This window comes from Anopheles stephensi, chromosome 3 (genome assembly GCF_013141755.1).
Source record: "Anopheles stephensi strain Indian chromosome 3, UCI_ANSTEP_V1.0, whole genome shotgun sequence".
Classification (NCBI taxonomy): domain Eukaryota; kingdom Metazoa; phylum Arthropoda; class Insecta; order Diptera; family Culicidae; genus Anopheles; species Anopheles stephensi.
This window is the reverse complement of record NC_050203.1, coordinates 26,776,966-26,789,088: the sequence shown is the minus strand read 5'-3', so window position 1 is coordinate 26,789,088 and position 12,123 is coordinate 26,776,966. Positions and strand designations below refer to the sequence as shown.

The 12,123-nt window shown below is 45.7% G+C and overlaps 4 protein-coding genes across 4 annotated transcripts; 2 read left to right on the top strand and 2 right to left on the bottom strand.

Annotated features, from left to right (window-relative positions):
- Window positions 1-878: 878 nt before the first annotated feature.
- Window positions 879-6,073, bottom strand: LOC118511494 (cyclin-dependent kinase 6). Its single transcript, XM_036054653.1, has 5 exons — window positions 5,508-6,073; window positions 5,259-5,427; window positions 4,974-5,115; window positions 2,007-2,335; window positions 879-1,911 (listed from the first exon to the last, which is right to left on the bottom strand). Exons 1-5 carry the CDS (start codon window positions 5,548-5,550, stop codon window positions 1,686-1,688), a joined length of 909 nt encoding a protein of 302 aa, XP_035910546.1. The 5' UTR covers window positions 5,551-6,073; the 3' UTR covers window positions 879-1,685.
- A 593-nt stretch (window positions 6,074-6,666) lies between these two features.
- On the top strand, window positions 6,667-7,814 carry LOC118511495 (nurim homolog). Its single transcript, XM_036054654.1, has 2 exons — window positions 6,667-7,132; window positions 7,203-7,814. The coding sequence occupies exons 1-2, from the start codon at window positions 6,815-6,817 to the stop codon at window positions 7,644-7,646; spliced, it is 762 nt and encodes a 253-aa protein (XP_035910547.1). The 5' UTR covers window positions 6,667-6,814; the 3' UTR covers window positions 7,647-7,814.
- Window positions 7,815-8,243: 429 nt separating this feature from the next.
- LOC118511493 lies at window positions 8,244-10,994 on the top strand. Its single transcript, XM_036054651.1, has 2 exons — window positions 8,244-8,556; window positions 8,616-10,994. The coding sequence occupies exons 1-2, from the start codon at window positions 8,419-8,421 to the stop codon at window positions 10,689-10,691; spliced, it is 2,214 nt and encodes a 737-aa protein (XP_035910544.1). The 5' UTR covers window positions 8,244-8,418; the 3' UTR covers window positions 10,692-10,994.
- On the bottom strand, window positions 10,795-12,118 carry LOC118511496. The gene is made up of 4 exons (XM_036054655.1): window positions 12,024-12,118; window positions 11,652-11,922; window positions 11,366-11,571; window positions 10,795-11,293 (listed from the first exon to the last, which is right to left on the bottom strand). Exons 2-4 carry the CDS (start codon window positions 11,840-11,842, stop codon window positions 11,106-11,108), a joined length of 585 nt encoding a protein of 194 aa, XP_035910548.1. The 5' UTR covers window positions 11,843-11,922; window positions 12,024-12,118; the 3' UTR covers window positions 10,795-11,105.
- Window positions 12,119-12,123: the final 5 nt, after the last annotated feature.

Below are 12,123 nucleotides of genomic sequence, written 5' to 3'. Positions count from 1 at the left end.
GATGTTCGGTGTACGCGCACGCGTGTGTGTGTGTGTGTAAGTGTGACAGAATGAGGAGGGAATTGTGTTTTTACTCTTTTTAGCTAAAATACGTTTTTTCCTTCGCTGGAATGCCGGATTTTAATTGTTGGAAAATCAAAGAATTTAACTGAATGTTGTACAACTACCATAAACTATATATATATACACACATATATATACACATAAAAATATACACACATACTAGAGCGGGTATATGTATCTCTACTGTCGAGAAAATGGGCGTGCATGGTTAACCAATTTTACGACGATCGCGGCAGGCCAACGGTATCCAAGAAACCATCAGCTAACAAACATTTAAAAAGCAAGCAAAAGAAAGGCAAAGAAAACAATGCTATCAAAACAGAAGAAAGAAAAATACACATAAGACTTATACTATTCGTACTACAAAACAAAACAAAACAAAACGGAAATCTCTTGTATGACCGTTGGTTGGATGAGGATAAGGAAACAAACAAACGATTAGACAATGTTAATGGACAATTAAAAGTGCACAAAAACTACAAAACGGATTCACGATCAGTATGTAAGTGGGTGTGTGTCAGTGTGTGTGCGTGTGTATGTGTGTGTGTGTGACAGCAGCAGCAACAAAAGCGAAAGGGAATCATATGTACCAAGCGACTGTGAAATCAGTATTTTCGAGTATTATCAAAATGTATGAATAAAAAAAGCAAAAAAGGATATCTGTTTAAAACACTATCAAAAAAAAAAAGGAGCTGTTTCGTGTGTCGGTGTGTTTGTTTTTCCCTTTACGCGATAAGATGCATCCGATCGTGGTGGGCAGACGCATTCTATCTCCATTCCATTTTCTCTACTTCCAACATAATAATGAGGATCGATTCAAGAATTGCATTTCGGTTTTATTAAACTAATTTGATAAAATTCACTTCATTGTATACCTTCGCTTACGATCTATGGCGCAAAATAAGAAAATGCCGGGCAAAAAAAATAAAGAAAAAGTTCAATTTAAACAACAGTACAAGTAACGCTAACATGAAATCCATCGTGTGTTTTCTTTTGCTTTGCCGTTTGGAAATCGAAAATTTAAGTCGTTTGCTACCAACACGATCCCACTAGTGCGGTGGCTGGATGGTGTCATTGGGTTTTTGGGTTTTTTTTTGTGTAGCTTTCAATGCTTGTCTCCTGCTCCTTACTTACAACCTAACAATATCGAGCAAAAAACAAAAAAAAAAACATGGCTGTGGCGGTGTTGCGGAAATACCAAATATTATCATAAGATCGTACGGTAGTAGTAGTAGCAGTATAAATTTTCGTTGGCAGTCGGTTACTAGGCACTAGTTCTAGGTAGGTAGGTAGGTAGGTAGGTAGACAGGAGGTTTGGAGGCTTAAGGACAGCAGATACGACAAAGGACTGTCTTCGTACAAGCAGTTTGTGGCGTCCTGAGAGTCTCGATCATTTAGGGGGGCCTCGAACCTCGAATAATGTCTCTGCTTAGCACTGCTGACTCTCTGCACCCAGTCAGCAGATTCCATGCCTTCCACTTCCATTCTGCTTGCTTAATCCGCCCCTACTTCCGGGTGTGATTTTTCATGCATTTGCCTTTCTGCTTCGTCCTTACCCATGTTAAAGGCGTTTATGTGACTGCTTACTTTTGCTTTAATCCTTTCCCGTTGCTTCCCGTACCTTACGTCGGCATCGGTTCCTGTGTGAAGTAGGCATGATTTAGACACTGTCTCGCGGATGGCCGTTCGTGACGGTTAAACGCAAGCATGCTTTTCAAGAGATCGTTCGCATTATCGCACAGTTTGGGGCAGAATTCGCGCGGTTCTCGCCGCTGGGTAGAGCGAAAGTTTTCCCGCACGATCGAGATCCCTCTCGGCCACTGTGCTTCCGATGGGCGACCGGTTAATCTGTTGAAGGAAAGGTGCAAAAAAAGAAGAAGGTAGAGATTTACATTACCTACTCACACATTCTTGTCCGGGTTGCGTGTTGGGGTGGCACTTACTCAAATATTTTCTCTAGCTGATTGCCTTCCGCCGTTCCGGGAAATAGTGCCTTCCGCTGGAACATTTCCGCAATGATGCAACCCGCGCTCCAGATATCCACCGAGCTGTCGTACGCTTCGCCGAGCAGTACCTCCGGCGCACGGTACCACAACGTAACCACCACCGTCGTTAGCTTCATCTCAAAGTCGTACGTTTTCGCGAGCCCAAAGTCGGCCAGCTTCAGGTGGCCATCGCTCGAGATGAGGAGATTCTGGGGCTTCAAGTCGCGGTGGATGATGCGGTGTGAGTGCAGGAAATCGATACCGGTGAGCATTTCGCGCGACAGCCGCTACGGAAAGGAGGGAAGCAGACAAATACAGTCAATTTAGAGCATTAATTGTTATGTTATGCTTCTCTATCACTACGATAAAAAATAGATTTTCATAAATGATTCATTGGTCGCTATGGAGGTCAGCTGGGAGGTCAGCTGGGTCATCGATCGCCGAAGTGCTTACGGTCGGGAAGATATTCTTCGGTAATGCCATCTCTAGGCTCAAGCTGTTCATTTTCTGGCTCGTTTCAATGTTTTGTTTGCTCGTTGGGTTGCCTATGAAATTCATTCGTGCTTCGTAGCTCCGCCCCTGTTGTGATGAACACTGTATACATCAAAATTCTGGTCTAAAAACTGTTATATTGGTACATGAAAGTGAATTTTTTGCAGTGTGACTATTCGATCGTTTCTTGATTTGTCGTAATATATACAGCAACTTCAACGATTCATTCACACGTGCACGTGCAAGGTTGTATAACAGTTTGAAATATGTGTAGTCTTATCGACGATTATTCCAAATTATGATACATGTTTTGTTACTTGTTTACTATGACCGATTGATTCTTACAATCGATCGCCAGAAAACGCAATGAACATTGTTCAGTTTAATTTTTTTTTCTGGCAAACTGTTCTGGCTCGTGTAATTAATTTTTGGTTCGTTGCGTTGTTCATGAAATTCATTCGCTTGTCGTAGCTCCGCCCCTATTCATCACACTGTAAACATCAAAATCTTAATTGGAAAAGTGTTATACCCATACAAGCAGAATAATTTTTCACATTGTAGCAGATCGTACGTTTCTTGATCCTTGAACCTGATCCCTTGAACAATCTTTTATGCTGCAACTACGCATGAAGACGCTAGTATGCCTTGGAATCCAGATATGGAATTTTCGCCTTTTTTTCATCGCGGCTTATTTTTCCCCGAGGGATGCAACAGTTACAACTCAACCAGGCTGGTGCGTTCTGCTATTGATGACTTTGCCCTTTTTGTGCGTAATACTTTAAACTCGGGGCGGCCCGGCGGTGGCGTAGGCAACAATGAATTGGATTTTCGTGAACTCGTAACACAAATCTTTCTGGCTTTCGTAGCAAAACTAACCAGTTTTTAGGCCTATGGCTTTGTGCTTAGGGTCGAGATGCGTCTACACGCTATGCAAGGGGATTTAAGCCTAGTAGAGCTTCCATGACCAATTGGGCCAAATTGTAACGTAAGTTAAGCAACTAATTGGCCAGACGAAACCAATCTGGCGCAAATTAAATTCCATCAACACGCTGTACTGTTCGCTAGAGCAGTCTACGAAGGAGTTCGTTCCCTGACGTGTCTTGAGTCCATCCAGTGAAAATTCTCTTGGTTTGCGCTGTAAGTTTTCTGTGTGCCGCATAATTATGCCGAAAGTTTTGCCCTACTTGACGTTGAGTCCCTAAACCAGCGCATTTAAAATGCCCAGAAACTGTTTGTCGTAAGGCTTCTTAACAATCCGGTCAACGCGCCAGCACTTAAGCTAAGTTTATGTTAATCATAATTGTCGCTTCGATGGGTTCACAAACGACCAGTTCAATTTAACTATAAAACACGAAAATATGATACCCGTCCTTGTCATACGAAAGACTGCTTCTACTATGTAACTTGATCGCCCCAACCGTATCCAATCACAAGACGTCAAGGCTCCACCCCATTTGTTCACAAACCACGCAGAGCATTTGCGGTGAGCCACAGCAATTCAGACACGGGTTGGAAAACTTGGATCGATTCAAAACAAACGACTTCGATCCGGATAGGCGTCCAGTCCAAGCTCCTTCCCATTTTTGCACCTGTCTAAGCTACTTGCCACTTGAGGCGTTCTAGTGGCAGCAGCGGTAGCGGCACCGGCCCATCCACACCAGAACATGGTTTTAAGAGCGTCTCCCCAGAGCACGGTACTGATTATCCGGCTTCGAATAAAGCTAGGTCAAGGGAGCCAGTCATGGCAAGTTCAGGCCTATTGCGATTGTAGAAACAAATCCCCAACCAGAAAGAAGAAGTTACTTGCCCAATAAGAAGGATAGTCAATTCTATAACTACCAACGATGAAAAACATACGATATATAAAACCGATTGCGTGGAGTCGTCCTCTATACATGAATTATATTGCAATAATTGTAAAAAAAAATCATATTCTATATCAATCCTTCTCCCTACTTGCTTAACCGCTCACTAAATCGTGTCGGCCATTATTGATGAAATGGATTCGCCATGAAAATGTATCTACTGCCTTATGGACAAGGCTCCTTATACGAAACCATTGCACTAGGGCCCTTATCACAATAGGTCGGCTTTGTAAGTCCTTCAAGGAAAATATCCTCCTTAAGGACACTTAACCAGCAATTCAAAACATTTATCTGCATGCTTTCAAAAGTAAGAGGCCTGATTTTTTTCCCATCTTCCAGCAACTCGTGTTCGAAACATGTCTTAAGGAAGTATTTGAGACCCTGGAGAATTGAGGCGTTCGTGTTTTCGCTTTCGTTGAAATCTTGTCCCTTTCACTTCCCCGCCCTTGAACGATTTGCCCTCTCGTTGCCGTTTTCCCCCACAAGATTCAGAAATGAGTTATGGAAAACATTGCCTTATACGTTCGCATAGTAACATTAGCACTATTTGCCATTCCATTCAACGTACCTGAATAGTGCCGGGTGACATGCCCTTCGGAGGCAGGCGCTTGATGTACTCGTACAGGTCGTGATCGAGATGTTCAAATACTAGGAACAGTACCAGCTGCCCTTCGCGCTCTAGCCGCTGCCCTTGACACACATCCAGGAGTCTGCGCAAGAAGAAGAAAATACCGCCTTGGTTAGCTCACGCGAAATGTAAGGACACAAACACAGCAGCCAGAACCTCATTCCACTCTACAGCCACCTGTTGCCGGCGGTCTGCGTGTCAAGGAATGCGGAAGCGGATACTCACTTTACCACATTCGGGTGCCCGAACGTATCGAGCTGTTTGAGCATAAAAATTTCCCGCAACGTTGACATCGGGACGCCATCCTCCGTGAGCGCTACACGGACCTTCTTCAGTGCGACGATCGTGCCGGAATTTTTCAGATCCCGTGCTCGGTATACGGTACCGTAGGCCCCTACGGTAAACAAAAACACGACACGGAAGTTAGTTTATCTTGTGCAGTGCGCCACCGCAGCTACCGAATGGTGGCCATACCTGTGCCAATCACTCCGAGCTCTTCGTAGTTGCTTGATTCCATCGGATAATGTTCCCGGTGGTGCGGGCCTGAATCCTTGTTTGCATATGTTTACAACAAAAACCCGACCAGTGGCGTCACTGCGTCATCAGTCGATGGTACCTCGGTTACAGCCGTGACCGTTATATCCTGCCGGCAGGTGTTGGACGTGCGCGTCCTACTTCCCCTACGCGATCACCCTCTCTCCCAGCGCAGCCAGACCCCGCGCCGCTAGTCTCTGCTGCCCGAGGAACGAGTCCTTTGTTTGGGACGTACGTTCCGGCACCGTGCAAAGCGGGCCTGCCGGATGGCGCGCGCGCTGGAATGCACGGGTACGGATTGCGCTTACCACACTTTTGACCGTTAGATCTTCCCGGTCGGCGATGGTCAAAATCAAACTCCAATCAAGCGGCTGAAGATACAAAAAAATCCAAACAAAAAAGCTAAATCTCGCGGAAACAGGAGAAAAATGCTTTTTGACGTGTTGCAGGCGCGTGCTAGTGTGTGTGTAGTTGTATTGTACCGAATTCAGGGGAAGGAAGGGGAAATCCTGTATATTTTGACACGATGGGGAAAATACCGCAAGCACAGTGGGTTGGCATGCTCGTCACAATGGACGTGTGGAAAATTTGAATCCATTTTTTGGTAATCTTTCGTCAAGCGATTTGGTGTTTATGTGAGAAAATCGTGTTTTGTATTCAACGTGTTGTAGCTTCAACGTTTTTGTATAGTTTAGACCTAAAATACATTTTAAAAAAGTACTCGAAAGAACAATAAAATTAGTTAAAAAACATTCATTTAGCGCAGACCACACAAAAATAATAAAAGTAAACGGGATTGAAGCATTCCACAGAAAAAATAAGCGTAAATTCGCACACAACATGCTCTCAAAGCAGATAAACTCCGACAACCAGTAAGCCCAATCGTGTAAAGATAGCTCAAAACTTATTCCACAAATCACATTGACTGCTTATCTGGTCAGTTTCTGAACATTTTTGAATAACTTTACTCAATAAAATATTGGATAAAAATCGATAAATTGCAATCCACCAAGTGACCCAAAAATATCCCGTTCCAAATATGCACCCTTGGCACGCTGTCAGTTGCTGGCAGATGGATTTGGTTTACATACACCAGTCCATTGCTAAATTCGCTGTTTTATTGACAGAAAAACAGCCAAAGAAAAAAACAACATTCTTCCACCCCGCTGTGGGTAAACAAAACAGAACGCCAGCTCGCATTTTCCGTAATTGTACCAGCAAACTGTGTTCCGATCAAAATCGGCAAAATGTTCTCGTTTAAGCAGCTAGTTTGCTTCGTGCTTTCACTTCTCTCCTTCATGTCCGTGTTTTATTCCGTGGGAAAGCTTGGCATTTTCCTGGCAACGCCCAGCCGCACTCCGTCATCGACCCAAGCCTTCCCGTCGAACCGTACCGAGGCACGGGCAGCCCTGTTTCCGCTGTTCTTCAACACCATCTGGGTGGTTCTGTTCGTACTGCAGCACAGTGCGATGCGGGCTGATGTGGTAAAGCGGGTTTGGAGAGCGATCGGACTCGAGCTGGCCGAACGAAGCCTGTACAACATTGCGTCGTCGTACTGTTTGCTGGTGAGTGATTTTTGTATGATGAAATGATGAAAATGTAGCTTAACTAAACTGTACTTCTGTTCCTTTGCAGCTGCTGCTGAAGAACTGGAAATCTTCACCGACCCAGTATCAGCTGTGGTTTTTCGACGTTGAACAAAACAAAACGCTCTGGTGGCTGATGGTCGGATCGCACGTGCTGTGCTGGATTGTCGTGTACGGTGGTAGCTTGATGGTTGATTTGCCGGAGCTGATCGGATTGAAGCATGTTTACTACGACATCAACGATCTAGCACCACCGATGTCGTACAAATCGCGCGATTTGCAGGACTACTACAAACGCTACCGTCATCCATCATTCGTTGCCCTCTCGGTGGTGCTGTGGTTCACCAACGGTATGTCGGTTGACCGTTTTTTGCTTGCCATCGTTTGGAGTGTGTACATGTACCTGGCCTGGAATACAACAAAGGCAGACCTTCAGTATCATCAGCTTCAGCTGGAACGGAAACGTGCCGAGTTGGTGCGTGTCACGAAATAAGCTCGGCGCCCTTCTTCCCATGCGCATCGTTTGTGCAGTGTGTATGGAGGCGTACCGTGTTCATCAAAACTGACTGACTAATTTATTTTTCTTCGTAGCCTTTACAAACGAGTAGAACCTGATACTCCAATGAACTAATAAAACTAACCAAAGTATTTGATAAAAAGATTAGTCCTGTAATTAATCGATGAGAGAAATGAATGAAAACGACAATTAAAATGGCAAACAGTAGCATGAACACGGTGCTAATCGTGCTAAAGGCGACTGAAAGGCGGCTTAGCTGCCGGCGGCTGAATTGTACGAGAAAATGTGTCTTGGCTAGAAGTGGCGACGGCTCACGCGTTGCAAAGGTGTCGAACGCCACAAGCTTTAAATAATCAATTATTTGAAAATGGAAACTTTGGCGTTAAGTAAAGTTCAAATTATAGAAGGATCAAAAACTGTATTTTACTTGAGTTTTAAGCAAAGCAAAAGATTTCTTCTTTTGTCTATTAAGATGTGCTAAAAATTACCTCAACTCGTACGACTGCTCGATTCGTGTAGTTCGCACACTGCTCGACGAGAAACGTCAAACCGTACGCAAGCCGCATGTGCGTTGTTTGGGTTTGTAAACATAAACAAAGGGCGCAAAACAGCTGTCCTTGTAGAACGCTTCCCGCGTTTAAATGAACAACATTAAAGGAACAAACATGCACTGATTTCCTATTCGGAAAAGGATCTTCGATCAGTTGGATCGGTGGATCTGGTGCAGCACGTACAGCAACCGCATTCAATGGTGCTACGATTGCAAACCACCGGACATCTGTATCTGGACGGGTCACGTACGTACTGTGTGCATCGGGAGCTCGTATCGAAACTTGCCATCCATCAACTGGAAGCGGTTCGCTTTCTGTACAGACAGCTGCGTGAGGTAAGTGAATTAAAACCATACTTCTTCCGTGAGTATGATTCACGTTTTGTTTCTTGCAGTATACCGGAATATTCTTGAACGATGAATCAGGGCTCGGTAAGTGTTATCAGACGGTTGCTTTCCTATCGGCCCTAGCGGTAAACGAGGACCGTTCGCTTATCCTGTGCCCAACTCACGATCGCATACACCACTGGACGTACCATCTGGATGTGTTGGCACCTTCGTTACGCACTAAAGTACACCCGAAATCGTACCAGGACATTGCCAGCGAACAATCGACACTCCGGGGCACCGATTGGCAGTATGTGGTGGTGGACGAAACCCGCGAGTTTATGAGCGAAAAGCAGCTGGAAACACTTCGTTCACTGGCGGTGAAGCGATACATCTTTGTCAGCTCGGTCGATTTGCTCGTGCGGCTAGATTTTTGTTACCCACACGATCCGACCCATCTGCGGAAGGTGATTGAGCAGCAGCAAAAGCAACGATCGAAGAAAGGAAGCTTCAAGGTGTATCTGTGCACGAGACGGTTCCTTCTTAGACGATACGCTGACAATTATCGCCGAAAGCTTCCACTGATTGCAAAGAGCGAATTTTTGGAGCGATTTCGTGCGTGGAGTGTTGCAAATGGTGTAGAAATTCCTGTTCAAGGGACACCCGAACCGACGGAAGCTTCTGGAGAGGAAAACAGTTTATCGGCATCGCACATCGAAGAGGAAGCGTCGAGCGTTGCTGTTCCGCTTGGTTCCGCAACGATGACACCGGATGCAATGGGCGGATGCCAAGAGCAGGCTAGCGAGCAAGATGATACACCACTCTCACCAGTGCGCTGTGGACAGGGGGATAACCTAGCGAAGCAAACATCCCCGGACCATGCAAATGAAGCAATTCCGGTGCACTACACCGATAGCGAACCGCTTTTCGAACCAAACGAAACCAACACGGAGCTGATGCCGGTATTACGCGTCGAATCGGACACACCGTCGGAAAACAATACCATCCCCGAGACTGACGGAACCATCCCCGAAACGGCACCCGACTCCCAAGGCTACCTGCAGTTTGGGCAGGAGTTGCTAAGCCACGGCTACTCCTCATCGCAACCATCCCAGCTAGCTCTGGCCACCGAACGGTATCGATTCCCTATCGAAAAGTTCCTCCGAAGCCAAGGTCAGCTTAAATCTTCCAGCTCGTCGCTAAGCGTCGAAAGCATCCCGAACGGACAACCGGTTCCACCGGTGACGGAAATCGTTATCAGCTCGTCCGATTCACCACAGCGCACCGCCAAATCTCCGCCACTGTTTGAAGACTCCGATCATGATACAAAATCACTCAACTCTTGTCCCTCCGATGATGATGATGAATCACTCATGGAGCTGTTGGCCACCTCACGCACACTGCCACCGATCGGGCTGGGTGTGGAGAGAATCCCATCGCCGAGCATTGCACCCCGGCGACATCCTTCCTTTAGCACACCGATCACGAAGTTAATGTTTGGTCCGTTGGCTGATGCCGGATCGGGCAACGTTTCATCGGTGGATATGTTTGCCGAATCGTTAGTTGCGGCCGGCGAGAATGCGGATAACGTGTTTGAAATAACGAAAAACAACGCTTTTCCCAATCGGATCGTTGTGAACGATGAGGATGCGGATGGTAATGTGTCGTTACAGCTGGTGGATGATTCCAGTGATGACGATGACGTGCAGATAGTGGACGTAACGGAAGGAAGGATCATTGACTTGGTTGAGGATGTGGTCGGCACACCGAAATCACCGGACAAGCTTAATAGGCCGATTGTGTGTCAGAAGACACCACCGAGTGGTGGCCTAAATCGGATTGCTTCTCCCGGTCGCGGTTGGCTAGGGAAAGGGCTTCGTACGGCATCTGTTTCGCCGGCTAGTGGGAAAAATACACCGACCACCAGTGGTAAGCCATCGCCGGTTCGGGCCGGGTGTAGTAGAAGTGGTGGCTCTGGTGTTGCTGGTACGAGTGGGCACAGCAGTAGTAGTAGAAGCGTTCGTAAAGGGATGAGCCCGGTCGTACGGGACGCTAAAAGGCGACGCAAATTGGACGATCTGTTTCAAACTGTAGACGATACGAAACGAGGCCGTAACAGTCAGCGACGAGGATCGAGAAAGTGATCGAGCTTTGTCTCTAGTTTAGGTCTTTAATAGTTTAGACTCATTAGGACGGATGTTTGTTTAAATGTTCGGAATTTTAAATTGTTATATGTTTCCAATTCCCGTATGTGACTTTATGAAGTATTTGTGTACAGAATCAATTGTTCTGATTCCGATTTTAGTTAGGTTTATGTTTTTTATAATGACTCTTTTTGTATTGTGTCTAGCAAATAGTTAGGAACAACCTATCTAAAAGCACAACAAAGCAAATTTTAAGAAACAAAATTCAAGTACTCCGCACTAAGGCAGTTACAGATATGTATACGGCACGGTTTAGTTTTAGTAATAAACCTTAAAACTTCCTTTTTATATAAAAGCTACTGTACTGTTCTTTTTCTATCCTATTTTCTATAACATTTTTTATTTAAGCTAGATTCATTTTCCAAACACTTTCTGCTTTCTGAACTGTTGCTTCAAATTTTCCATGATGGCCGTTCGCTGAAATTCGACCTCCCGCCGGCAGAATCGGCCGAAGAAGAACGGACACTGGTAGTGGACCGTTTCCTCACAGTACGTATCGTCCTGGTGGATGCGTGACATCCTAAACTCTCCCTTGGATTTTACTGAAGGTAGAAGAGATCCGGACATTGGAGCCACGTGTTAACTGTTCGCCCTAAGTAAAGCACACTACTCACCACAAAACAATCCCATCATGAAGCAGGTCCGGTGCGTCGAGGCAACCGAATACTGGCCACCTTCCGATTCTGGCAGCTTCCTGACGGAGTAGTGTCCGACGGCGGTGTTGAACGTGTGGGGCCAGTGTGATAACCGTTCGTCGTACTCCACCGAATACTTCCAGTGCTCAAAGTTCCCGTGATCGGCAAGCACGCGGAAGTTTAATCTAAAAATAAACCCCCAGGCGCGGTTTTGTTATTATTTCCAGCTAGGAGCAGCACGTCCGTAATGTTGGATCATTCTTACATCGTTGGGTTGAGTCTTTTCATCCGGCTAAAATCGGCCACAAATTCCCACACGTCTTCCGGTTTGGTGTCGGGGATGATGGTGCTGATGTGGTACTTTTGGTAGGACGAGGACAGGAAGTAGTACAGCACGAGCACGATCGTTATCGTGACGAACACGCGACGCTTTGCCCAACGTACAGCGATCGACATCTTGACGAGATCACTCTGCAACTTCTCAACACTTTGTCCACACTGCACAAGCGACCGAATCCGTGTGGCGCTGGTTCATGCTAGAAGCAGAAACAAACGCACACATGTTTTGTTTTTCGTTTTCCATTTCTCTTACATGCAATCCACATTTGTTTCGCATATGGATGATTTCGGTGCTTACATTAACGCGTAACGTACATTGCTCTGCAGCACTCTTTATCGCAGCCCTCTCCGGATGCTGTGTGAGTGTGTGTGTGTGTTGGGTGTGGGTGAAAAAGATA

Bases quoted from the DNA above. Each gene is read 5' to 3' on its own strand.
- LOC118511495 (XM_036054654.1), top strand. From the start codon at position 6,815: ATGTTCTCGTTTAAGCAGCTAGTTTGCTTCGTGCTTTCACTTCTCTCC. The intron at 7,133-7,202 runs GTGAGTGATTTT...GTTCCTTTGCAG, and splicing joins CGTCGTCGTACTGTTTGCTG to CTGCTGCTGAAGAACTGGAA.
- LOC118511493 (XM_036054651.1), top strand. From the start codon at position 8,419: ATGGTGCTACGATTGCAAACCACCGGACATCTGTATCTGGACGGGTCA. The intron at 8,557-8,615 runs GTAAGTGAATTA...TGTTTCTTGCAG, and splicing joins TGTACAGACAGCTGCGTGAG to TATACCGGAATATTCTTGAA.
- LOC118511496 (XM_036054655.1), bottom strand. From the start codon at position 11,842: ATGTCGATCGCTGTACGTTGGGCAAAGCGTCGCGTGTTCGTCACGATA. The intron at 11,572-11,651 runs GTAAGAATGATC...GTTTATTTTTAG, and splicing joins AAAAGACTCAACCCAACGAT to ATTAAACTTCCGCGTGCTTG. The intron at 11,294-11,365 runs GTGAGTAGTGTG...TTCTACCTTCAG, and splicing joins CATGATGGGATTGTTTTGTG to TAAAATCCAAGGGAGAGTTT.
- LOC118511494 (XM_036054653.1), bottom strand. From the start codon at position 5,550: ATGGAATCAAGCAACTACGAAGAGCTCGGAGTGATTGGCACAG. The intron at 5,428-5,507 runs GTATGGCCACCA...TGTTTACCGTAG, and splicing joins GCTCGGAGTGATTGGCACAG to GGGCCTACGGTACCGTATAC. The intron at 1,912-2,006 runs GTAAGTGCCACC...TTCCTTCAACAG, and splicing joins CAGCTAGAGAAAATATTTGA to ATTAACCGGTCGCCCATCGG.